The following is a 25,540-nucleotide window of genomic DNA, read 5'->3' on the forward strand; positions in this document are numbered from 1 at the left end:
CATAAAATATTTCTAATTTCAACTATCTGAAATGTTAGAACGACAACTACAACATTATGAAATCATTAAAATATACATTTACTCCGTATTTCTACACACAATGTAATAATCTGTGTCATCTTCATGCCATCCCTAACCTGGTTCTCTGGGTTGACGTCGTCCCCCTCCAGCTTGGCCACCCCGGCTACTGTGTAGGGCTCCATGTCCAGCTCCCTGGGGAACTCAAAGTAGTCGTTGAACTTGATGGCACACTCCCTCTCCCAGTCGTAGTCAAACCTCTTCAGCTGGATGGCTAGCACTGGGGGAAGCTTCTTGATCAGCAGCCGCTTCACTGTGTCCACCTGGAGGGTGGGGGGTAGACGACCAACACGTTACTGCTACTAGCCTTCTGGTCAGGGGGCCTAAGCTAACCCTCCTCCCGGAGAACTACTGGGCAAGCAGGCTATTGCTACAACCCTGGAAAGCCTATAGGAATGTAGCTAGTTAGGAAAAAGGGCTATTGGTACATTTCAATTGTAAGATCTGATAAGAAAAACGTTATTCTTACCTTCTTGTTGCACTTCTCACAGTGGTATGCGTTAGCACCCTCCAGCAGGTCTCCTTTGACGTACTGCTCCATTGAGTCCAACAGGTTCTGGTGGTTCCTGATGTCTACATTCAGAGTGGTGAATGACTCCTCACACTCATACCTGTAGCACACACAATATCCACATTCATTTCAACCAACACTGTATAGTCTCATAAACCCGACTCTAGGCAACAGCAATGACTAGGGTCTGGTTTCACTAGCTAGGTTTCCATCCAATTGGTGACGGATTTTCATGCAAATATTCACTTGGTGAAGGCCATAGGACTGAAAATGAAAGACTTCAACAATGTCTCTGTCACTAACAAATATAGTCATGGGGGGTAACGCCATAATGCAATTGAAAAAGGCAAGGCACACTGGGAAATTATTGGAGGCGTGGTTTGTGGGGGCGTTAAATGTATACCTTAATCATAACCTCTGATCTCCATCCTGCTCGATACCACTTTGTATTTTATTGAAGCCGATAAGGATGTGACGTAGGTAGTGACAAAGACATGTTATGCTGGAACATGTCAAGACAGAACATTTGAAAATGGTGAGAGGCAACCTGGATATCTAGGGAGACTAAACACTGAAGCAGCCTCATATAAAACCACAACAAACAAATCTCTCTCTCTGCAGAAATGCACATCTTCAAATCAATTACCCTGAGATGCGTGAACAATAAGCATTGGTCCATTTTGCCCCTAGACCAGATCTCAAGTCAGTTTCACATTCTCCCCCATAATGGTTGAGGTTATGAATTGCCAAGATATCACTGATCTTAGATCTGTTCCTATGGCGGTGTGTGAGTTACCTATGTGGGCACCCCTGGCAGATCTTCTGGTCAGCAAAGGATCCACCCAGCACCTTACTGAGCATGGCTGGGTGACCCAAGGCTTTCAGAGCCTCGTCCAGACTGTCCACTAGAGAGTTGAAGAACTCCAGGGCATCGTGCTGCTCTCGCAGGTTCACCGGCTCACCCCATAACCTATAGGAGGGGATGAGGTTAGAAGGGATGAAAGGTGAAGTAGCACTTCTGGGACTATAGCACTGGTTCCATTGTACGAGGCAATCTAAATCGAGTGTAGGTCAAGTATTTCAAAATATTTGAAGGGAATAAAAAAAAAAAGAATATTCTACTTCATATTCACAATCTACACAGCACCACCCCAACATCAACATGTGTAAATGGCGTGTTTCTATTKTCTGTAGTAAAAAAGAGATGAGGGTAAGTGTTGTTAATGACATGCCTACTCATAATTGGTTAAAAATCACACGATGCACACCGATGTCATTCMAAAAAAWTTTTTTTTTACATTAACCCATCAACCACCCCCTCTTTGGAGGACACATAGTTTGACAACTTTTTTGCTACATATACATACATTCTACATACAGTATCACAATTTACATATATATTTGACATACATTGTACTTTTATATACAGCAATCACATAACAATAACACATGACTGAACATGAGCTCTTCAATCGCATCCCTCAGCCCATCCCACCTATCACCGTAGACCACAACCATTTGGTTTCCATGTGTCATATATTTYTCAATTGTGTTGTGATGTTTTACATAAATGTTTAACCTTTCTAATGGTATACCACAGATTTTCATTAAAGATGAAAACCTTTCCTACAAGTATTATATTATTGACTGACTATAGCTTTACAAATCGCCCAACTCTGCTATTTGTAAGGTACATTTTAAGTGAATTTTGTGATTAAAAAAAAAAACACTCCTGAAACTGTAACCAAACTACATAGGGGCCATACCAGAACAAATGATCTTGTGATTCTCTCTTCGCAGCAAAATCTACAGAGCTTAGATTGCTGTATGCCCCACACAGTGCATTCGGAAAGTATTCAGACCCCTTGACTTTTTCCACATTTTGTTAGGTACAGCCTTATTTAAAATTGATTAAATTAAGTGTTTCCTCACCAATCTACACACAATACCCGATAATGGCAAAGCAAAAACAGGCCTTTAGACATTATTGCACATTTATTAGAAACAAAAACAGAAGTACCTTATTTACATAAGTATTCAGACCCTTTGTTGTGAGACTCAAAATTGAGCTCAGCTGCATCCTGTTTCCACTGATCATCCTTGAAATGTTTCTACAACTTGAATGGCGTTCAACCTGTGGTAAAGTCAATTGATCGAACATGATTTGGAAAGGCACACACCTGTCTATATAAGGTCCCACCGTTGACAGTACATGTCAGAGCAAAAACCAAGACATGAGGTCGAAGGAATTGTTCATAGAGCTCCGAGACAGGATTTTGTTGAGGCACAGATCTGGGGAAGGGTACCAAAAAATGTCTGCAGCATTGAAGGTCCGCAAGTACACAGTGGCCTCCATCATTCTTAAATGGAAGAAGTTTGGAACCACCAAGACTCTTCCTAGAGCTGGCCGCCAGGCCAAACTGAGCAATCGGGGGAGAAGGGCCTTGGTCACAAAGGTGACCAAGAACCCGATGGTCACTCTGACAGAGCTCCAGAGTTCCTCTGTGGTGATGGGAGAACCTTCCAGAAGGACAACCATCTCTGCAGCACTCCACCAATCAGGCCTTTTTTGGTAGAGTAGCCTGACAGAAGCCAAACCTCAGTAAAAGGCACGACAGCCCGCTTGGAGTTTGCCAAAAGGCAAAACAAGATTCTCTGGTCTGATGAAACCAAAATGTCTTGGGCCTGAATGCCAAGTGTAACGTCTGGACGAAACCTGGCACCATCCCTATGGTGAGGCATGGTGGAGGCAGCATCATGCTGTGGGTATGTTTTTCAGTGGCAGGGACTGGGAGACTAGTCAGGATCGAGGGAAAGACAAACGGAACAAAGTACAGAGAGATCCTTGATGAAAACCTGCTCCAGAGCGCTCAGGACCTCAGACTGGGGCGACGGTTCACCTTCCAACAGGACAACGACCCTAAACACACAGCCAAGACAACGCAGGAGTGGCTTCTGGACAAGTCTCTGAATATCCTTGAGTGGCCCAGCCAGAGCCCGGACATGAACCCGATCGAACATCTCTGGAGACCTGAAAATAGCTGTGCAGCGACACTCCCCATCCAACCTAACAGAGATTGAGAAGATCTGCAGAGAAGAATGGGAGAAATTCCCCAAATACAGGTGTGCCAAGCTATAGTAAAGGGTCTGAAAACTTATGTAAAAGTGAAATCCCTAAAACCTGTTTTGCTTAATCATTATGGGCTATTGTGTATAGATTTGTGATGGAAAAAACGACTTAATCAATTTTAGAATAAGGCTGTAATGTAACAAAATGTTGAAAAAGTCAAGTGGTCTGAATACTTTCCCGAATGCACTGTATAGTGTACGTTTGTTTATTTTTTACCATTTTGATTGAAAAGAAATCACAGTAAGGTACTTAATTGTTACCCAGATTATTTGATATTGAGATAAACACAGCTGCATTGGGCCTTTAAAATACTGGTATGTATGACCCATCTGGTTTTCCAGTTAATCATTCTCTTCCCTCCACTGACCTGAACTGTTTCCAGAAGCCTCTCGGTATGTAGTACTGCAGTCTGGAGGAGGCCAGGTGGCCAAAGATGACCTGCAGGTGGCGCAGCACCCCGATGTTGTACTCCTTCCTGTCCTCCGACTTACTGAGCGATGGCTTGTCGTCAAACTGGTGGTGGTAGTTGAACACCTCATCTCGTGGGTCCACATTACTCTGTAGGGGCCGATGGACACACAGGGTTAAGCTGGGTCCTGGTCATTAGGACACACAATGGAACACGTTTTAAACCACATACTCTGTTACCGCAACACCCCGCATCTTCAGTGCCATAAAAGTGTCTCAGCTAAGGAGCTAATATCAACTGCAGCTATCAATGGAACTACAGCTCAGCCTTCAACACCATAGTACCCTCCAAGCTCATCATTAAGCTCTGGGCCCTGGGTCTGAACCCCGCCCTGTGCAACTGAGTCCTGGACTTCCTAATGGGCCGTCCCCAGGTGGTGAAGGTAGGAAACAACACCTCCACTTCATTGATCCTCAACACTGGGGCCCCACAAGGGTGCGTGCTCAGCCCCCTCCTCTACTCCCTGTTCACCCATGACTGCGTGGCCACGCACACCTCCAACTCAATCATCAAGTTTGCAGACAACACAACAGTAGTAGGCCTGATTACCAACAACAATGAGACAGCCTACAGGGAGGAGGTGAGGGCCCTGGCGGAGTGGTGCCAGGAAAATAATCTCTCCCTTAACGTCAACAAAACAAAAAGGAGCTGATCGTGGACTTCAGGAAACAGCAGTGGGAGCACCCCCCTATCCACATTGATGGGACAGCAGTGGAGAAGGTGTAAAGTTTAAAGTTCCTCGGCGTACACATCTCTGACAATCTGAAATGGTCCACCCACACTGACAGTGTGGTGAAGAAGGCACAACAGCGCCTCCTCTTGTCACTTTAATAATGTTTACATACTGTAYTCTAATCTATGCCACTACGACATTGCTCGTACTAATATATAATATATATACACAGTTGAAGTCAGAAGTTTACATACACCTTAGCCAAATACATTTAAACTCAGTTTTTTCAGAATTCCTGACATTTCATCTTAGTAAAAATTCCATGTCTTAGGTCAGTTAGGATCACCACTTTATTTTAAGAATGTGAAATGTCAGAATAATAGTAGAGAAAATTATTTATTTCAGCTTTTATTTCTTTTATCACATTCCCAGTGGGTCAGAAGTTTACATACACTCAATTAGTAGTTGGTAGGATTGCCTTTAAATTGTTTAACTTGGGTCAAATGTTTCGGGTAGCATTCCACAAGCTTCCCACAATAAGCTGGGTGAATTTTGGCCCATTTCTCTTGACAGAGCTGGTGTAACTGAGTCAGGTTTGTAGGCCTCCTTGCTCAGAACACACATTTTTTCAGTTCTGCCTACAAGTCTTCCATAGGATTGAGGTCAAGGCTTTGTGATAGCCACTCCAATACCTTGACTTTGTTGTCCTTAACTTCTTATGGCTGCAGGGGCAGTATTGAGTAGCTTGGATGAAAGGTGCCCAAAGTGAACGGCCTGCTCYTCAGTCCCAGTTACTAATATATGCATATTATTATTAGTATTGGATAGAAAACACTCTGAAGTTTCTAAAACTGTTTGAATGATGTCTGTGAGTATAACAGAACTCATATGGCAGGCAAAAACCTGAGAAAAAATCCAAACAGGAAGTCGGAAATCTGAGGTTTGTAGTTTTTGAACTCAGCCCCTATCGAATTCACAGTGGGATATGGGTTATGTTGCATTTCCTAAGGCTTCCGCTAGATGTCAACCGTMTTTTGAACGTTGTTTCAGGCTTCTCATGTGAAGGGGGGCCAGATGGGAGCTGTTTGACTAAGGGGTCTGCCAGCAGCCTCGTTCTCAGTCATGCGCATTTCACATGAGAGGTATCTCTCGTTACATTGCTTTTCTACAGACAATGGAATTCTCCGGCTGGAAAATTATTGAACATTTAAGATAAAAACATCCTAAAGATTGATTCTATACTTAGTTTGACAAGTTTCTTCGACCTGTAATATAACTTTTTGAACTTTTCGTCCGACTGGACCTGAACGCGCTTTTGGATTTGTTTACCAAACGCCCTAACAAAATAAGCTATTTTGAAATAAATGGACATAAATGATGGACATTATCGAACAAAACGAACATTTATTGTGGAACTGCGATTCCTGGGAGTGCATTCTGATGAAGATCATCAAAGGTAAGTGAATATTTATAATGCTATTTCAGACTAATGTTGACGGCGCAACATGGCGGATATTTCTTTTGGCTGGTTTGGGTTCTGAGCGCCGTTCTCAGATTATGCTTTTTCCGTAAAGTGTTTTTGAAATCTGACACAACGGTTGCATTAAGGAGAAGTGTATCTAAAGTTCCATGCATAACACTTGAATTTTCATCAACATTTATAATGAGTATTTCTGTGAATTCATGTGGCTCTCTGCAAAATCATAGCATGTTTTTGAACTACTGAACATAACACACCAATGTAAAATTTGATTTTTGGATATAAATATGTACTTTATCGAACAAAACATACATGTATTGTGTAACATGAAGACCTATGAGTGTCATCTGATGAAGATCATCAAAGGTTAGTGACTAATTTTATCTCTATTTGTGGCTTTTTGTGACTCCTCTCTTTGGCGGGAAAAATGGCTGGGTTTTTCTGTGACTTGGTGGTGACCTAACATAATCGTTTGTGGAGCTTTCGCTGTAAAGCATTTTTGAAATCAGACACTGTGGCTGGATTAACGAGAATTTTATCTTTAAAATGGTGCCTAATACTTGTATGTTTGAGAAATTAGATTTATGAGATTTCTGTTGATTTGTATTTGGCGCCCTGCAATTTCATTGGTTGTTGGCGAGGGGTTCCGCTAGCGGAACGGGGTACCGCTAGCAGAACCCCAGTACTAGACAGGTTAAGAGTGGTGTCCAGAGATGGGGAAAAACTGGGACATGCTTCTGCCCAACTTAATGTTTGCCATGCGAAAATTACCCCAGGCGTCCACTGGGTTCTCCCCCTTCGAATTGCTCTACAGCAGGCCATGTCGAGGGATCCTCGACTTAGCCAAGGAGAACTGGGAGGTCCAACCATGCCTGTTCCAGTCGACGATAGAACATGTTACCCTGATGAGGGACCGCCTGTCGGCAGTCTGGCCTATAGTAAAGTAGCATTTGGAGAAGGCGCAACGGACTCAATCGTAGGCCGGGCCTACGATAAGTCAGCAACACCCAGGGAGTTCACCGTGGGAGAGAAAGTGATGGTACTCGTGCCCACGGCCAAACACAGCTTGCTGGCACAGTGGAGGGGCCCTACGAGGTAACGGAAAGGGTATCACCGGTCAATTACTTCCTCAAGCAACCGGACAGGAGGAAGAAGGTCCAACTCTATCATATCAACCTGCTGAAGAAGTACCATGTGAGAGAGGAGGGTGTGGCTTTGATGGCCGTGGAGGACAAGGAAAAAGAGGAGGCCCTGCTACAGGTGCGCAGTGGCCGAACTCTCCTGCCAGAGCAGTCGAGACAGCTAGCCATGCTGATTATGCAATTTGGCAGGGTATTCCCGTCCTTAACAGGACAAACAGATGTCCTGTTTCATCATATCGGCACTGAACCCGGCAAGAAGGTGCATATCCGGCCTTACGGGATTCCTGAGGCCCGCAGAGTCATTGCAAAGAACGAGGTAAGGGAGATGCTAAGGATGAGGGTGATTGAGCCATCTACGAGTGAGTGGTCCAGTCCCATAGTCATGGTCCCCAAACCGGACGATAGTATGAGGTTCTACAACAACTTTAGGGGGGTGAACGCCATTTCTACATTCGACGCGTATCCCATGCCCCGCGTGGATGAACTCTTGGAGCGCTTAGGAATGGCCAAGTTCATCACCACCCTGGATTTGACGAAGAGATATTGGCAAGTGCCGGTGGCTCCGGAGGACCGCCCAAAGACTGCCTTTGCCACACCGGAGGGGCTTTTTCAGTATGTGAGGATGCCCTTCGGACTGCGGCAACTTTTCAACGCCTCATGGATGCCATTCTACGACCCCATCAAAAGTACATGGCGGCGTATATAGACGATGTGGTCATCCACAGCAAGGACTGGGATAGCCACCTCCTGCGACTACGGTCAGTGCTCTTGAGGGCTGACGGCCAATTCCAAAAAATGCTACCGGGGTCTGTCCGAAGCGAATACACCGTGGGGAACGGAAAAATACGCCCACAGGCAGGAAAGACCAGGGCCATTCGGGACTGGCCGCGGCCACAGACGAAGCGGGACGTTCGAGCTTTCTTGGGGATAGCGGGATATTATCGCCATTTCATGCCTGGGTATGCAACCATTGCCAACCCCCTCACAAACCTCATCAAGTAAAACCTGCAAAACCGTGCAGCGTGGAAGGACGAGACGGAAGACACCTTCCAGTTGCTAAAAGAGAGCCTGTGCTCTGATCCCGTCCTGCATGCTCCTGACTTCTCCCAAGAGTTAATTGTGTAGGTAGACGCCTCAGATAAGGGGCTCGGAGCCGTCCTAATTCAGGGTGAAGGCAAAGCAGAGAGGCCTATTCTCTTTATATGTAGGAAGCTCAGTGATCGGGAACAGAGATATGCTACCATAGAGAAAGAGGCCCTAGCCATTAAGTGGGCCCTCAATTATCTCCGGTACTACCTACTCGGGCGTAGGTTTGCCCTCGTTACTGACGATGCTCCCCTCACGTGGATTGTCGGTAAGAGAAACAATAACAGAATAGCCAGATGGTTTCTTGCTTTACAACGATTCTCTTTCCATGTCATCCACGGGGCTGGATCGAGGAAAGGGAATGCGGACGCGCTGTCCCAACGCGACCAAGGCGGCGGCACGTCTGGCGCTTGGCCCTCCAGTCCGGTCCTGAGGGGGGAGGTATGTGGAAGGACCACCAGAGGGCAGGCTGCTCCCACAGACAGTAGCCCAGTCCGGCATGGCAGTCAAGGTGATCAGAGGCAATTAAGCACAGCTGACGGTACTAATGAGATATTATTTTTCCCCTACAAGAGAGAGGAGGGAACCGGCAGAGAGGGGAGAAAGAAAAGAATGTTTGCTTCTACAGAGGAGATGATGTACCTTTCGGAAAGGAGAAGAAGGGGACACACCATCTCTTGGGAATGGTCACCACGGATCCGGGCGACCACCCGACGGGAACTCTCCAAGGAAGGATCGTGAAGGCGGTGACGCACCCGTGATTGTTATAGTTTAAAGATACTCACCTTGTGTTCCTTGTTCTTGTGAAGAAAAAGATGTATGTTCTCCTTGGGGTATCATCCTTGATTGTGTTGGAGTGTTTGAGAAGGAAAAATTACCTCAATAGAGAACTTTGTTCAATTAAGAAAACCTGCTCCTGACTCGTTTATTCCACCTTTACGCTTTAGAGCAACCTCCAAGTGCTTGGTACGTTCACATATTTCTTAATTCCATTCTTTTACTTTGAGATGTGTATATTGTTGTGAATTGTTAGATACTACCGCATAGGAACATATTTCACTACACCCACAATAACATCTGATAAATATGTGTGTGTGACCAATAAAATCTGATTTTAACAAAACATGGATTAACCAACAAACGCAACATCACCGTATGACTAAACCCTAGTAATTGCTTTCAGAAAATTCTAAATTCCGGGGCCCCCAGAGTGGTGCAGCGGTCTTGAGGCATCACTACAGACCCGGTTCAATCCCGGGCTGTGTCGCAGCTGGCCACAACCGAGACACCCATGATGTGGTTCACAATTGTCCCAGCGCCGTTCGGGTTAGGGGAGGGTTTGGCCGGCTGGGATGTCCTTGTCCCATCGTGCTCTAGCGACTCCTTGTGGCGGGCCGGGCGCATGCACGCTGACTTCGGTCGCCAGCTGTACGTGTTTCCTCCAACACATTGGTGCGGCTGGCTTCCAGGTTAAGCGAGCAGTGTGTCATGAAGCAGTGCGGTTTGTCGAGGTTGTGTTTCAGAGGACACATGGCCATCGACCTTCGCCTCTCCCGAGTCCGTAACGGGTTCTGCAGCAATGGGACAAGACTAACTACCAACTGGATATCATGAAATAATAGAATTCTAAAGTCGTTCCTCGATACTGCTCTCTCCTGCATTACCTCGTTCTCCTGCTTCTCATCACCGGACATGTCATCGTCCACATCGGTGCCGGTGCCCTCGATGGCCAGAATGCCGTTGCGTATGGGCGGGATCATGTAGAGCTGCTGGATGACTGAGTTCATGTAGCAGGTGGCTCCGGCGTTCTTCAGTCCCACAAAGCCTTTAGTGGGCCTCGGTCCCACCGGGGGGAGATACTCCCACTCTGTCAGAGCCTCACAACCTGGGAGATGGGGGGCGAATATAATTTGGCCATACACAATAACAGGTGGGTAGGTTCTGTGCCTCACAACCTAAAGGGAAGTAAACCAGGGAGTGAGTTCTTATCACTTTAGATTGTATCACTAAATGTAAGCATAGAGTTGCAGGGATGTGATTGCACCAATATAAATTGAGAAGAAAGACTAATGTAATGATGAGATACAGATCAAGAGTAAGTAATAGTATTTCTGGCTTTCTGAGGTGCAAACATTGATCAGCGAAAGTTAATGGAGAACACAAATAAATCTGTGTAGTTTTCCTCTTAGAGCTCCTACCTAGGTAGTACATATCAGTGAGCGTGTCGACCATCTGCTTTAGATTCCGGACACAGCCCACCGCCAGCGCCACCAGCAGCTCGAAGCCTGCGTTGATAGAGGCGGGGCTGCTACAGACAGGGATGGCTTGCTCCGTGGGGAACTCCCCACTCTTCATGTACTGCAGGTACACATTCGATGCTGGGAAAATGAAGTCATCTATCAACTCCTGGACAGAGGGGGAGGGAGAGCGACAGTTAATACAGGGTAAGAAAGTAACATTTACTGCTTGCGGCACATTTATTACAGCCACATACAGATACGAAGGTCACTCTAAAATTAAAAATATTTATTACCACATAAGATCATTCTAGAAGTTTCTGGTGGGCCAAATCAAATGTTGTCGAGGGCCAAGTTTGGCCTGCGGGCCCCACTAATGTCGGTGAATAAGTAAAAATATTAAATTCAATACAAAATGGACGCCATCCTACCTTGATGAGGTTGGCCCCTCCCTTCTCACAGCCGATGTAGTACTTCTTCTCTGATGTCTGGAAGGCCAGCAGCTCCTTGGTGATCCCGATGTGGCCTTCCAGGATGGTTTCCTCTACGCCCGTCTCCCCTGTCCTCTTTACCTCATCCTGGGACACACACACACACACACACAGTAGTAACAACCAGGGTCCTATTCATTAAGCACACAACAGAAAAGGACTACATGGACTTGTCCAAAAACAAGTGCTTGCTTGATTCCCCCCCCCCCCCCGTTGATTAACATCTTGCTACGGTGTGTCCTACTGAATACAACCTAGCTCTGACTAGGGCTGTGGCAGTCACGAAATTTCATCAGCTAACGGTCGGTCTCACGGTAATTGACCGTTAATTAACATACACATTTAGCATCTCCTGGCTTCCATACATAGCTTACAAGCTACTGATGCATTTGGAATTTGGAACATCTACATTTTAAAAAGTATATTAAATCCATGTAATAAAGCTTACACCTTCACAATAAATCCATTATTTATTTTATAGTCAGGTTTAAAGAAACATGATATGAAGAAGTTGTCCTTATGTTAGGGCCTGAGCTGGCTATGCCATATGGCTGTGGGCTACACTAGTTCATTTACCAGACAAGATTTGGTTAGAATTCCATGGCATTATTTTATAGTAAGAAGAATACAATTGAACAAAGCTGAATCAAATAGTAAGGATATTTTCTCCAAAAGATTTGAGGGAGTGCGCACATTTGGCTATTCTGTGTTGAGTAGTTAACAAAGAAATAGGTACTCCAATATGCTTAATTTAAAGTTAACTTCTTATGGCTGCAGGGGCAGTATTGAGTAGCTTGGATGAAAGGTGCACAGAGGTGCCCATAGTAAACTGCCTGCTCCTCAGTCCCAGTTGCTAATATATGCATATTATTATTTGTATTGGATAGAAAACACTCTAAAGTTTCTAAAACTGTTTGAATTATGTCTGTGAGTATAACAGCACTCATATGGCAGGAAAAAACCTGAGAAGTTCCACTTCCTGTTTGAATTTCTTTTGAGGTGGCAGATTTTCAACCAAGCTCTCAATGAAATTACAGCGGCTTCCACTAGATGTAATAATAATCCTACGGCTTCCACTAGATGTCAACAGTCAATAGAACTTTGTCTGATGACTCTAATGTGAAGGGGGGCCGAAGGAGACAGGAATTAGTCATCACTGCCACGAGCTGAGCATGCTTTCACCATGCGCTTTCACATGAGGAGGACCTCCATTCCACCGCTCTTCTGAAGTCAATCTAATTCTCCGGTTGGAACGTTATTCAAGATGTATGTTAACAACATTCTAAAGATTGATTCAGTACATCGTTTGACATGTTTCTACTGACTGTTACGGAACTTTTGGACATTTCGTCACGTTATAGTGGATGCGCTTTGTGACTTTGGAATTGTTTACCGCTAACGCGCTAACCAAAKTAGCTAATTGGACATAAWTAACGGAYATTATCGAACAAATCAAGCATTTATTGTGGACCTGGGATTCCTAGGACTGCATTCTGATGAAGTTCATCAAAGGTAAGGAAACATTTATCATGTATTTTCTGGTTTCTGTTGACYCCAAMATGGCGKCTAATTTKRYTATWKTTCTGAGCKCCGTCTCAGATTAYTGCATGRKTTGCTTTTTCCGTAAAGTTTTTTTGAAATCTGACAYMGCGGTTGCATKAAGGAGAGGTATATCTATAATTCCATGTGTATTACTTGTATTATCATCTACATTTATGATGAGTATTTCTGTTGAAACGATGTGGCTATGCAAAATCACTTGATGTTTTTTGAACTAGTGAATGTAACGCGCCAATGTAAACTGAGATTTTTTTATATAAATATGAACTTTATCAAACAAAACATGCATGTATTGTGTAACATGAAGTCCTATGAGTGTCATCTGATGAAGATAATCAAAGGTTAGTGATTAATTTTATCTTTATTTCTGTTTTTTCTGACTGCTATCTTTCGCTGGAAAAATGGCTGTGCTTATTGTGGTTTTGTGGTGACCTAACATAATCGTTTGTAGTGCTTTCGCTGAAAAGCATATTTGAAATCAGACACTTTGGTGGGATTAACAACAAGATTACCTTTAAAATTATATTAAACACATGTATGTTTGAGGAATTTTAATTATGAGATTTCTGTTGTTTGAATTTGGCGCCCTGCACGTTCACTGGCTGTTGTCATATCGATTCCGTTAACGGGATCGATATGACAACAGCCAGACGAAGTGCAGGGTGCCAAATTCAAAAAACAGAAATCTCAGGTGTGTACAGACTTGACCTGTATGTGTGAAATTTGTTTTGATTTAGAAGGGACCATTATCATGCAAACAGGGGCAGGGGGAACACGTAATCTATGCATTTAAATAGCGAATGGAGGATGCTTTACCCGTGATTCATTTTCATGCCAGCCATGTAGGCTATACTCCTGTTGTAAAGAGAAGCAATGTGCTTAATATTAGGAAAGTTTAGAAATAAATATAGTAGGCCTAGCCTATAGAAAGCTGATGGGATCCTCTTTTTAACAGAGGCCATCTCTGTTTTCTCACGCAATTGCATAGCCTATAGAAACGTTGCGCAACATGAGCTCATATGCTCTCATGAAGAGTTTGATTTGATTTTCGATGACATTTGCATTGATGTCAGAGTGATTAGAGGGACAATAGAGTGCTGAGTACCAGGCAGTCTACTAATGACCATCAGCAGCATCAGTGCTTGGAGAAGAAGCCTAATTACAGTGACTCAACGGTCACATGGAATTTGACTGCCTTCATGACTCATGACCGCCGGTGTGGCGATAATACGGTCACCGCAACAGCCCTAGCTCTGACCAAGGACTACAACCTCAGCCATGAGCTGCAATTAACTCAACACAAAGCTCAGGGGCATTATTCATGACACAATATCTGGATGAAACATGGTCATACCCTGATCCTCTTGAGCCAGTCGATTTCATTGTTGAGCAGCACCTCTGCGTTGGGCAGGTTGATGTTGCTGTTGTAGGCGTAGTTCAGGAGGTGCCTGAGCAGGGTGAAGTAGTCCCCAGCATGCTTGGCCCGCTCCTTAGCGGTGCTCTGGAACACACACAGAGAGCATGTACATTCACATTAGTACTGTATTACCTGGAGCAGCAAGAGATCAATGTTGGAATACTTTATAGGGAATGTTTAAAAAAAAAAAAAGCTGTTAAAGCCATGAAAAGCTTACTTAACACTGCCTACTTTATACAGTACATGCGTACCTTCTCCTTCCTTCCTTGAAGTGATCACTGCTCTCTCCTGGCTGGATAGCTGAAAGCTATGATATAATACAACCTTAGCTTATTCTGATTTGGGAGATCAGTGAGAACTTCAACGAAGGCAGGCAGTGAGAGTGTAAGTTCAATGTATTTGAACAGGGCCATGATTGCAGTGAAAGTAATGTAAAACCACAAAGCACTCATGTATGTGAGAGGTGCTGATACGTACCCCCAGCACAGTGAGAGGTGCTGATACGTACCCCCAGCACAGTGAGAGGTGCTGATACGTACCCCCAGCACAGTGAGAGGTGCTGATACGTACCCCCAGCACAGTAAGAGGTGCTGATACCTACCCCCAGCACAGTGAGAGGTGCTGATACGTACCCCCAGCACAGTGAGAGGTGCTGATCTGGATTGACCAGTACACCCAGCACAGTGAGAGGTGCTGATACCTACCCCCAGCACAGTGAAGAGAGAGGTGTTGATACGTACCCCCAGGACAGTGAAGAGAGAGGTGCTGATACGTACCCCCAGGACAGTGAAGGAGAGGGTGCTGATACGTACCCCAGGACAGTGAAGAGTGAGGTGCTGATACGTACCCCCAGGACGGTGAAGAGAGAGGTGCTGATACGTACCCCAGCAGTAAAGAGTGAGGTGCTGATGTACCCCAAGGAAGTGAAGAGTGAGGTGCTGATACGTACCCCAGGACAGTGAAGAGAGAGGTGCTGATACGTACCCCCAGGACAGTGAAGAGAGAGGTGCTGATACGTACCCCCAGACAGTGAAGAGAGAGGTGCTGATACGTACCCCAGGACAGTGAAGTGAAGTGAGAGGTGCTGATACGTACCCCCAGGACAGTGAAGAGAGAGGTGCTGATACCTACCCCAGCACGTGATAGAGAGGTGCTGATACGTACCCCAGGACAGTGAATAGAGAGGTGCTGATACGTACCCCCAGGACAGTGAATGAGAGGTGCTGATACGTACCCCCAGGACAGTGAAGAGAGAGGTGCTGATACGTACCCCAGGACAGTGAAGGAGAGGTGCTGATACGAGCACCCCAGGACAGTGAAGTGAAGAGAGAGGTGCTGATACGTACCCCAGGACAGTGAAGTGAAGAGAGAGGTGTGATACGACCCCAGGACAGTGAAGTGAAGAGAGAGGTGCTGATACGTACCCCAGGACAGTGAAGAGAGAGGTGCTGATACTACCCCAGCACAGTGATGAGGGGGTGCTAATACGTACCCCAGGACAGTGAAGAGAGAGGTGCTGATACGTACCCCCAGCACAGTGAAGAGAGAGGTGCTGATACGTACCCCAGCACAGTGAGAGAGAGGTGCTGATACGTACCCCCAGGACAGTGAAGAGAGAGGTGCTGATACGTACCCCCAGGACAGTGAAGAGAGAGGTGCTGATACGTACCCCCAGCACAGTGAAGAGAGAGGTGCTGATACGTACCCCCAGCACAGTGAGGAGAGAGGTGCTGATACGTACCCCAGGACAGTGAAGAGAGAGGCTGATACGTACCCCCAGCACAGTGAAGAGGAGGGTGATGAAGAAGGAAGGGGTCGATGGCCCATGCAACACCTGGTGGCCATGAGGAAGAACTGCTCCTGGGCCATCTGACGAACTGACCTGGAAACAGATCAGAAGACAATTATACTACAGAACAACTAATCCATCAATCCACCAACTGACCTGGGACAGATATTACATTACCATAGACACAGACCGTCCAATCCCTCACCATCTGAATAAGCATGCCCCATTCAAGAAATTTAGAACCAGGAACAGATATAGCCCTTGGTTCTCTCCTGACCTGACTGCCCTTAACCAACAGAAAAACACCTATGGCGTTCTGCATTAGCATCGAACAGCCCGTGATATGCAACTTTTCAGGGAAGCCAGAAACCATATAACACAGGCAGTTAGAACAGCCAAGGCTAGCTTTTTCAAGCGGAATTTGCTTCCTGCAACAACAAATTCAAAAAAGTTCTGGGACACCGTAAAGTCCAATGGAGAATAAGAACACCTCCTCCAGCTTCCAACCGCTCTGAAGATAGGAAACACTGTCACCACGACAAATCCACTATATTGAGAATTTCAATAAGCATTTTTCTACGGCTGGCCATGCTTTCCACCTGGCTACCCCTACCCGGACAACGCACTGCCTCTCCCTCTGCTACTCGCCAAAAGCCTTCCCCATTTCTCTTTCTCCCAAATACAGTCAGCTGATGTTCTAAATGAGCTGCAAAATCTGGACCCTTACAAATCAGCCGGGCTAGATAATCTGGACCCTTTCTTTCTAAAACTATTGCTGAAATTGTTGCCACCTATTACTAGCCTCTTCAACCTCTCTTTCGTGTCGTCTGAGATCCCCAAAGATTGGAAAGCAGCTGCGGTTATCCCCCTCTTCAAAGGGGGGACACCCTTGACCCTAACTGCTACAGACCTATATCTATCCTACTGCCTTTCTAAGGTCTTCGAAGCCAAGTCAACAAACAGATTACCGACCATTTCGATCCCACCACACCTTCTCCGCAATGCAATCTGGTTTCAGAGCTGGTCATGGGTGCACCTCAGCCACGCTCAAGGTCATAAACGATTCGTAACGCGCCATCGATAGGAAACAATACTGTGCAGCCGTATTCATTGACCTGGCCAAGGCCTTTGACTCTGTCAATCAACCACATCCTCATTGGCAGACTCGACAGCCTTGGTTTCTCTAATGATTGCCTCGCCTGGTTCCCAACTACTTCTCTGATCGAGTTCAGGTGTCAAATCGGAGGGTCTGTTGTCCGGGCCTCTGGCAGTCTCTATGGGGGTGCCACAGGGTTCACTTGGACCGACTCTCTTCTCTGTTTACATCAATGATGTCGCTCTTGCTGCTGGTGATTCTCTTGATCCACCTCTACGCAGACGACACTATTCTGTATACTTCTGGCCCTTCTTTTGACACTGTGTTAACAACCCTCCAGGCGAGCTTCAATGCCATACAACTCTCCTTCCGTGGCCTCCAACTGCTCTTAAATACAAGTAAAACCAAATGCATGCTCTTCAACCGATCGCTGCCTGCTCCTGCCCGCCTGTCAACATCACTACTTTGGACGGCTCTGACTTAGAATTGTGGACACCTACAAATACCTAGGTGTCTGGTTAGACTGTAAACTCTCCTTCCAGACTCACATCAAACATCTCCAATCCAAAGTCAAATCTAGAATTGGCTTCCTATTCCGCAACAAAGCATCCTTTACTCATGCTGCCAAACATACCCTTGTAAAATTGACCATTCTACAATCCTGACTTCGGTGATGTCATTTACAAAATAGCCTCCAAAACCCTACTCAATAAATTGGATGCAGTCTATCACAGTGCCATCCGTTTTGTCACAAAGCCCCATATACTACCCACCACTGCGACCTGTACACTCTCGTTGGCTGGCCCTCGCTTCATACTCGTCGCCAAACCCACTGGTTCAGGTCATCTACAAGACCCTGCTAGGTAAAGTCCCCCTTATCTCAGCTCGCTGGTCACCATAGCAGCACCTACCTGTAGCACGCGCTCCAGCAGGTTATATCTTCTAGTCACCCCCAAAACCAATTCTTCCTTTGAACGCCTCTCCTTCCAGTTCTCTGCTTGCCAATGACTGGAACGAACTACAAAAATCTCTGAACTGGAAACACCTATCTCCCTCACTAGCTTTAAGCACCAGCTGTCAGAGCAGCTCATAGATTACTGCACCTGTACATAACCCATCTACAATTTAGCCCAAACAACTACCTCTTTACCTACTGTAATTTATAAATTTATTTTGCTCCTTGCACCCATTATTTCTGTCTCTACTTTGCACTTTCTTCCATGCAAACCAACCATTCCATTGTTTGTTTTTTTTAGTTTTTTATTTACTTGCTGTGTTGTCCTCACTTCGCCTCCATGGCCTTTTATATTTTTATTTATTATACATATATTTGTTTGCCTTCACCTCCCTTATCTCACCTCACTTGCTCACATTGTATATAGACTTTTTTTTTTTTTTCACTGTATATTGACTATATGTGTTTTCCATGTGTAACTATGTGTTGTTGTATGTGTCGAACTGCTTTGCTTTATCTTGGCCAGGTCGCAATTGTAAATGAGAACGTGTTCTCAATTTGCCTACCTGGTTAAATAAAGGTTAAATAAAAAAATTAAAAAAAATGCTCATCCACTACAAGAAGCAGTTACAACACAGAGCCCACTGTGGTACACCAGCAGCAACCAGCCTTGAGGTGTGGCAGGCCGCTCTTCCAGCCTAACACGAAAACATCTACATTTAGGGTATTTAGCAGACGCCATTTAGAAGACTCTCTTATCCAGAGCTACTTACAGTCAAGTGCACATCTGATGCTGATAGACAGGCAAACTGGCGCTCTCACACACACACAGGTCGTCTCCTTACACAGACACACGGCGGGGGGTACATACTTGCTGTGGCAGTGCATTAGCAGGTCTATGATGAAGGTCTGCCAGGCCTTCTCCTTGCTGAGTGTGTCCAGAGCGGTGGGCAGCAGGGAGAAACACAGGGTCATGATCTCCAGGGCCTCACAACACACCTGCTCATCCTCCCCGTCCGGCTCCTTAGCCGCATTCGTCTGTAGTGGGGGAGAACACACACACCGCGGTGACTTTATAAACACACACTTCTCTGTATTTCAGGAAGCAGATGCACACAATTAACCAATTAGTCCCTTCGGCAAGCACCACAGAGAGACACAGAATGACAGACATTAAACAGCCGCTCAACACACTAAAGCAGATCTAGGACTGTATAAGCTAAACAATACACACTAGCCTAATCAAGGTAGAAAATATACTAACAACAAACAATTGTGAACTGTTAATAGAAGGAAAATCAATGAGTGCAGTGGCCGACACAACACCCCACTATAGAGCAATGGATCTGCACAGCCTCCGAAGACTGAGATCAAAATAAAGCAGATAATCAATCAATGGACTGATGATCAAAGGATAAGCAGCCATGCGTACCTTCTCGTAGATCTTGCTGATCTCTTCGTTGGAGCTAAAGACTAGCTGTACGGTGCCGCAGCCCGACGCCCACACTATCTTCTGCACCGCCCGGATCACACATATGTCTGGGATGTACTTGGACGCCTGGAAGAAGTTCTGGAGGAGACGAGAGGGAAAAGGAAGGAGGGGGAGGGTCAGTTCAATTAAAGCAGATGATGTCACAGGCATCAACATAGTTGCATACGTACAGTCTGTCCTTCTACCCCATCTCTCCCCACTTCTTTAATTCCCAAGTTCTCATTCCTCTCTCGCAAGCTCCTTCCTCCCTCCCCGTTTCTCTCTCTCCCCCCCTCTCACCTCGTCAGAGATCTGCTGAGCCAGGCGTATAGCTACGTTGCGGAGCATACACTCTGAGGCAGGGTTGGGGATGTTTTGCAGGGCACTCTGGAGGACAAGGGCTTGGTCATGAGTGGCCTGGTTGATCTGAAGAAAGGATGTTAGCATTAACATGGCCATCACAATCCTAGTTCGACTTCGCATGCACGCGTTTCTGTGTGTGTGTGTATGTCTCAGTGTGCACGCGCTTGTGTGCGTCTAACCAACTAACCGGTGAGACTGGTATGGTCCCCTCAGCATTGGGCTGGCAGGCTTCGGCCACAGCTTTAACGTGTCCGAACCCCACGGCGGTGAGCAGCAGCTTGGCGATCTTCAGAGCGTTGAGGTACGCCCCTCGCCGTGTCTCCATGTCGGCCGAAGGCAGGAAGTTGTTCCGTGTGAGCATGCTCAGTACAAGAGGCAGCCCGCCACTCTTCAGGAAGTTGTACTGGAAGTCGCTGGCATCCTCCCCCAATGTGGCGCTGGCTGGCATGAGTAGGGCATACACCACCTGAGGAAGGGAGGGGGAAAAGAGGTATACAAACACACACAGAGTAGAAGTGGTCAACAGAGAGCAAAGCGTACACCACCCAGTATGGTAATGATGAGACAGTCAGCAGTGATCACACACAAGATGAGACCCACCTCTATGAGGTAGAGGACTTGTGATGGCGAGGGGCCAAAGAAGCGCGAGTCCAGTGTGGGGCTGAGGCTGTTCTCTCCCAGCTTGGCATGGTCCAGACACACGGCACGCAGGATCTCCACGGTACTGTTATCTACACAAACCCAATCAACAGGCCATTTACACATCCCACATGTATGTTTCATTTTAACCATGTTTTGATGCTATAAACCATTTGATTTTACAATTACAACCTTATATTTTGTGTTCTGAACTATACCCATGAGGCATTTATAGTTATATTCAACAAATGAATGGTATACCACTAATTTTAAAGTCTAAACAATTGATGTAGCAATTCCAGATTGCCCCTATAAAGTGAGTGAGTGACAGAGAGAGTGAGTACCTGGAGGCATTAGCTTCATGAGTACCCTGGCTCCATCTCGTAACAGAGGCATGTTAATGCCACAGCCCAGGTCCGCTACCTGCCACAGGAAAGATATGTAGCGCAGGTGGAGAGACATGATCTGGAGACCGAGAGAGGAGCGAACAGACAAGCGGTTAACATTGTTCCATTTACTCATCTGCAGTCATGCATGAGATAGGAGTTTTTCCTACTAGCTTGATGCTTTCCTAGGCAAAGGCAACATTTTGAATTATTTTCTAGGCAAGGACCGAGAGAGCTAGGCACCCTTCCTGATGAGGTGAGAGGTGACGCGCCACTCTGGGGAAGTTTGTGTGTGTGTGTGTGTGTGTGTGTGTGTGTCGCTCACCACTCCAGGGAGACAGCTCTCCACCTCTGGGTTGGGCCCGTCGCTGAAGTGGTTGCCGTGGTTACCAGGTGAGCCGGTGGAAGAGTCAGAGGAGCTGTCTGGGCTGGATGGCATGTTGGCACTCACCTGGGTCAGCTTGGCTGTGATCAACTACAGACACAACACAACGGGAGAATAGAAGACATCATACAAACCATTTCCTATAAATGACCTATACAAACAAGCTGTAAAGAACCCACCGGTGACATGAGGCTCGTCAAAACACGGCTCATCATGCTTACCGTTTTGTCTTTGAGGTTGAGCTGGCCAATCAGCTTTCTGTCATCGGCCGGGTCGACGACATCCCCGCCAATGAAGAGCTCTATCTTGGTGTGCGTGGCGTTGGCCTTGATGCGTGTGAGGATGCCACGGCGCACCGAGCCGATGGTGTCGTTGGTGTGAGACCAGATGTCCAGGTCATCTACCTGACGGCCCTGGTTAGGGAAACGCACGGTCAACGTGATGTGCTTCCCCCGGAACGCCCTGAGAGGTAGAGAGAGGAGGGAGAGAAGAGAAAAGAGGAAGAGGGAGCGAGGGAGAGAGGACAGGTTAGGGTGAAGTGGTTTGGGGGAAGAAAAAGGTCAGGACAACAAGCTTAAGCTCAGTGCTTGTGGGCTCCCCTACCTGGACATGGGCAGTATGGTCCTCTCCTCGTGGTAGTCGCTGTCACACTCGTTGATGTACTCCTTGAGCACAGTGAGCACGCGGACCATGCGGATGGCTTCCTGCCGGGCCGAGTTGATGCTGTCCTTGTCCCCGTCCAGGACACGCAGCGTATCGTACGACGCCTTCAGACGGTCGAAGCACGACTGGATGAAATCCTCGTGGATCTCTACCTGCATGGGGGACAGGAGGGGGAGTGAGTTCAGGAGAAGGGCATTCATGTCTAATGGTTGACATCCTGTTTGTCTGGAACTGCAGTGTTCCAATCCATCCCTCAGATAATAGAACCGACATGTACAACAGTGATCCCAGAGGAACGGATTGGAAAACATTGTGACTGTACCGAGGTATCACATACAGTGGGGCAAAAAAGTATTTAGTCAGCCACCAATTGTGCAAGTTCTCCCACTTAAAAAGATGAGAGAGGCCTGTAATTTTCATCATTGGTACACTTCAACTATGACAGACAAATGAGAGAAAAAAATCCAGAAAATCTCATTGTAGGATTTTTTATGAATTTATTTGCAAATTATGGTGGAAAATAAGTATTTGGTCAATAACAAAAGTTTATCTCAATACTTTGTTATATACCCTTTGTTGCAATGACAGAGGTCAAACGTTTTCTGTAAGTCTTCACAAGGTTTTCACACACTGTTGCTGGTATTTTGGCCCATTCCTCCATGCAGATCTCCTCTAGAGCAGTGATGTTTTTGCCCCACTGTATATTTAGGTGGCCGTCTCAAAATAGCTAGATGATTTAGGTTGATCTAATAGCAGATTGAGCTGTTATTGTTACCGGTACAAAGGGCACCGATGGTTACCTGATTGACTTGTAGTTTTGGTCCGAGGTTGGTGTAGATCTCTTTCAGCAGGTCTATGGCTCGACTGGCGATGTCATCGCTCCCTTGAATTACGACCTGGCAGGAGGAAATAACAGACTGATTCAATGGACGCCTACGGCCCTCTCCATCAAACAGACCTGGAGACAACACTGAAGAGACTGTGAGTGGTATGACTCATCATCCAGACTAGAGGGTCATTGATAAGCACTCAGCGGCAGCACACAGAAACATCACCAGTCATGACCACTGGCCCTGAGCTGCCCTCACACACTAACATCAGTACATTAACCCAGACTCAAATACGGTCTGTGTGTGTGTGTATACCACGCAATGCTTACCAGCCAAATCAATAACATCAGTGAATGAGCTTTACTTAGGATGCAATCAAATGAATTATTCACAACCAAACATTGCATACAAGGAAATCATATGAGCACAAACGTAGCCTCGGCCCCTGTGTAAACAGATCTAATACCCAAATATTCAATAACAACTCCTGAATCAGCTATTCATAGCAAGTGAAAACAAGGTTTACAAATCCCACATCTAAAACAAATTAAGCAAATCATCTAATATGCCCAGAGTGTAAATAACAATGTCAGAATAACACTTGAAGCCAACGCAGGAAACGCAACAGATTCTCCCATTGAGGGATTATAGGACATGTAGGTAACTAAAACAAACAGATAGGCCGCTGATGCTAACTAACTGGGCCATCCACCGCCCCCCCACCCATCCATAGTCTAAATATATCAGTTCAAGCAGCCCCTGAAACAATCCCACAGAACCCAGAGGTTAATATACACATGGAAATAACTAATGAGTGTCACCTCAAATAGCAGCATTCAAGAATATGGTCTTTGAAGTTGTGCATTTTTAAACGGTGAGACAATATTTTTTCAACACTTATTTCCATGACTGATGAAAACGAGTTCTCATGGCTCTCTCTTGTCCTTCTGCAGCAGACATATGGTTGAGCTATATGTTTGGAACATCAAATCGCAGTATCGAATCGCTATACATATAGCGCATTCGGAAAGTTTTCAGACCCCTTCACTTCTTCCACATTTTGTTACATTACAGCTTTATTCTAAAATGGATTAAATCGTTTTTTCCCTCATCAATCTACACTCAATACCCCATAATGACAAAGCAAAAACAGATTAWAMGTTTTTGCAAAAAACTAAAATACTAAACTGAAATATCACATTTACATAAGTATTCAGACCTTGTATTCAGTACTTTGTTGAAGCACCTTGGCAGCGATTACAACCTCGAGTCTTCTTGGGTATGACGCTACAAGCTTTGCACACCTGTATTTGGAGAGTTTCTCCCATTTATATCAGCAGATTCTCTCAAGCTCTGTCAGGTTGGATATGGAGCGTCACTGCACAGCTATGTTTCAGGTCTCTCCAGAGATGTTCGACCGGGTACAAGTCCGGGCTCTGGTTGGGCCACTCAAGGACATTCAGAGACTTGTCCCGAAGCAACTCCTGCGTTGTCTTGGCTGTGTGCTTAGGGTCGTTGTCCTGTTGGAAGGTGAAACTTCACTCCAGTCAGATCAGCGCTCTGGAACAGGTTTTCATCAAGGATCTCTGTACTTTGCTCTGGTTGCATTTCGATCCCGACTAACCTCCCTCGATCCCGACTAACCTCCCAGTCCCTGCCACTGAAAAACATCCCCACAACATGATGCTGCCACCACCATGCTTCACCGTAGGGATGGTACCAATTTTCCTCCAGACCTGACACCTGGAATTCAGGCCCAAGAGTTCAATCTTTGTTTAATTAGACAAGAGAATCTTGTTTCTCATGGTCAGAGTCCTTTAGGTGCCTTTTGGCAAACTCCAAGCGGGCTATAGTGTGCCTTTTACTGACGAGTGGCTTCCGTCTGGCCACTCTAAAATAAAGGCCAGATTGGTGGAGTGCTGCAGAGATGGTTGTCCTTCTGGAAGGTACTCCCTTCTGTCAGAGTGACCATCGGGTTCTTGGTCAACTCACTGACCAAGGCCGTTCTCCCGCGATTGCGCAGTTTGGCCGAGCGGCCAGCTCTAGGAGGAGTCTTGGTGGTTCCAAACTTCTTCCATTTAAGAATGATGGAGGCCACTGTGCTCTTAGGGACCTTCAATGCCGCAAATATTTTTTAGTACCCTTCCCCAGATCTGTGCCTCAACACAATCCTGTCTCGGAGCTCGATGGACAATTCCTTCGATCACGTCTTGGTTTTTGCTCTGACGTGCACTGTCAACTGTGGGACCTTATATAGACAGGTGTGTGCCGTTACAAATCATGTCCAATCAATTTATTTTAAAACAGGTGGACTTCAATCAAGCTGTAGAAACATCAAGGATGATCAATGGAAACAGGATGCACCGGAGCTCAATTTCGAGTCTCATAGCAAAGGGTCTGAATACTTGTAATGTATTGTTCTTCTCTATAAACCTGTTTTCGCTTTGTCATTATGGGGTATTGTGTGTAGAATGATGAGAAAAATACAAATGTAATACATTTTAGAATAAGGCTGTAACGTAACACAATGTTGAAAAAGGGAAAGAGTGAATACTATCCAAATGCACTATATATACAGTACCAGTCAAAAATGTGGACACACCTACTCATTCAAGGGTTTTTATTTATTTTTACTACATTGTAGAATAATAGTGAAGACATCAAAACTATTAACACATATGGAATCATG

General features: G+C 45.7%; 1 protein-coding gene across 1 annotated transcript in view; it reads right to left on the reverse strand.

Moving 5' to 3' along the window:
• usp9 (ubiquitin specific peptidase 9) overlaps positions 1–25,540 on the reverse strand; it is a 90,362-nt gene that overhangs the window by 16,544 nt on the left and 48,278 nt on the right. Inside the window, 20 exon segments of the mRNA XM_070437729.1 lie at positions 138–341; positions 548–689; positions 1,386–1,559; positions 4,087–4,277; positions 10,234–10,454; positions 10,768–10,975; positions 11,238–11,384; positions 14,212–14,358; positions 16,049–16,083; positions 16,086–16,156; positions 18,986–19,152; positions 19,547–19,684; positions 19,886–20,011; positions 20,136–20,414; positions 20,549–20,679; positions 20,932–21,052; positions 21,299–21,448; positions 21,580–21,820; positions 21,962–22,173; positions 22,822–22,917. Coding sequence (XP_070293830.1) covers positions 138–341; positions 548–689; positions 1,386–1,559; positions 4,087–4,277; positions 10,234–10,454; positions 10,768–10,975; positions 11,238–11,384; positions 14,212–14,358; positions 16,049–16,083; positions 16,086–16,156; positions 18,986–19,152; positions 19,547–19,684; positions 19,886–20,011; positions 20,136–20,414; positions 20,549–20,679; positions 20,932–21,052; positions 21,299–21,448; positions 21,580–21,820; positions 21,962–22,173; positions 22,822–22,917 — 3,201 coding nt within the window.

Source organism: Salvelinus sp. IW2-2015, linkage group LG36 (assembly GCF_002910315.2).
Source record: "Salvelinus sp. IW2-2015 linkage group LG36, ASM291031v2, whole genome shotgun sequence".
Taxonomy (NCBI): Eukaryota; Metazoa; Chordata; class Actinopteri; order Salmoniformes; family Salmonidae; genus Salvelinus; species Salvelinus sp. IW2-2015.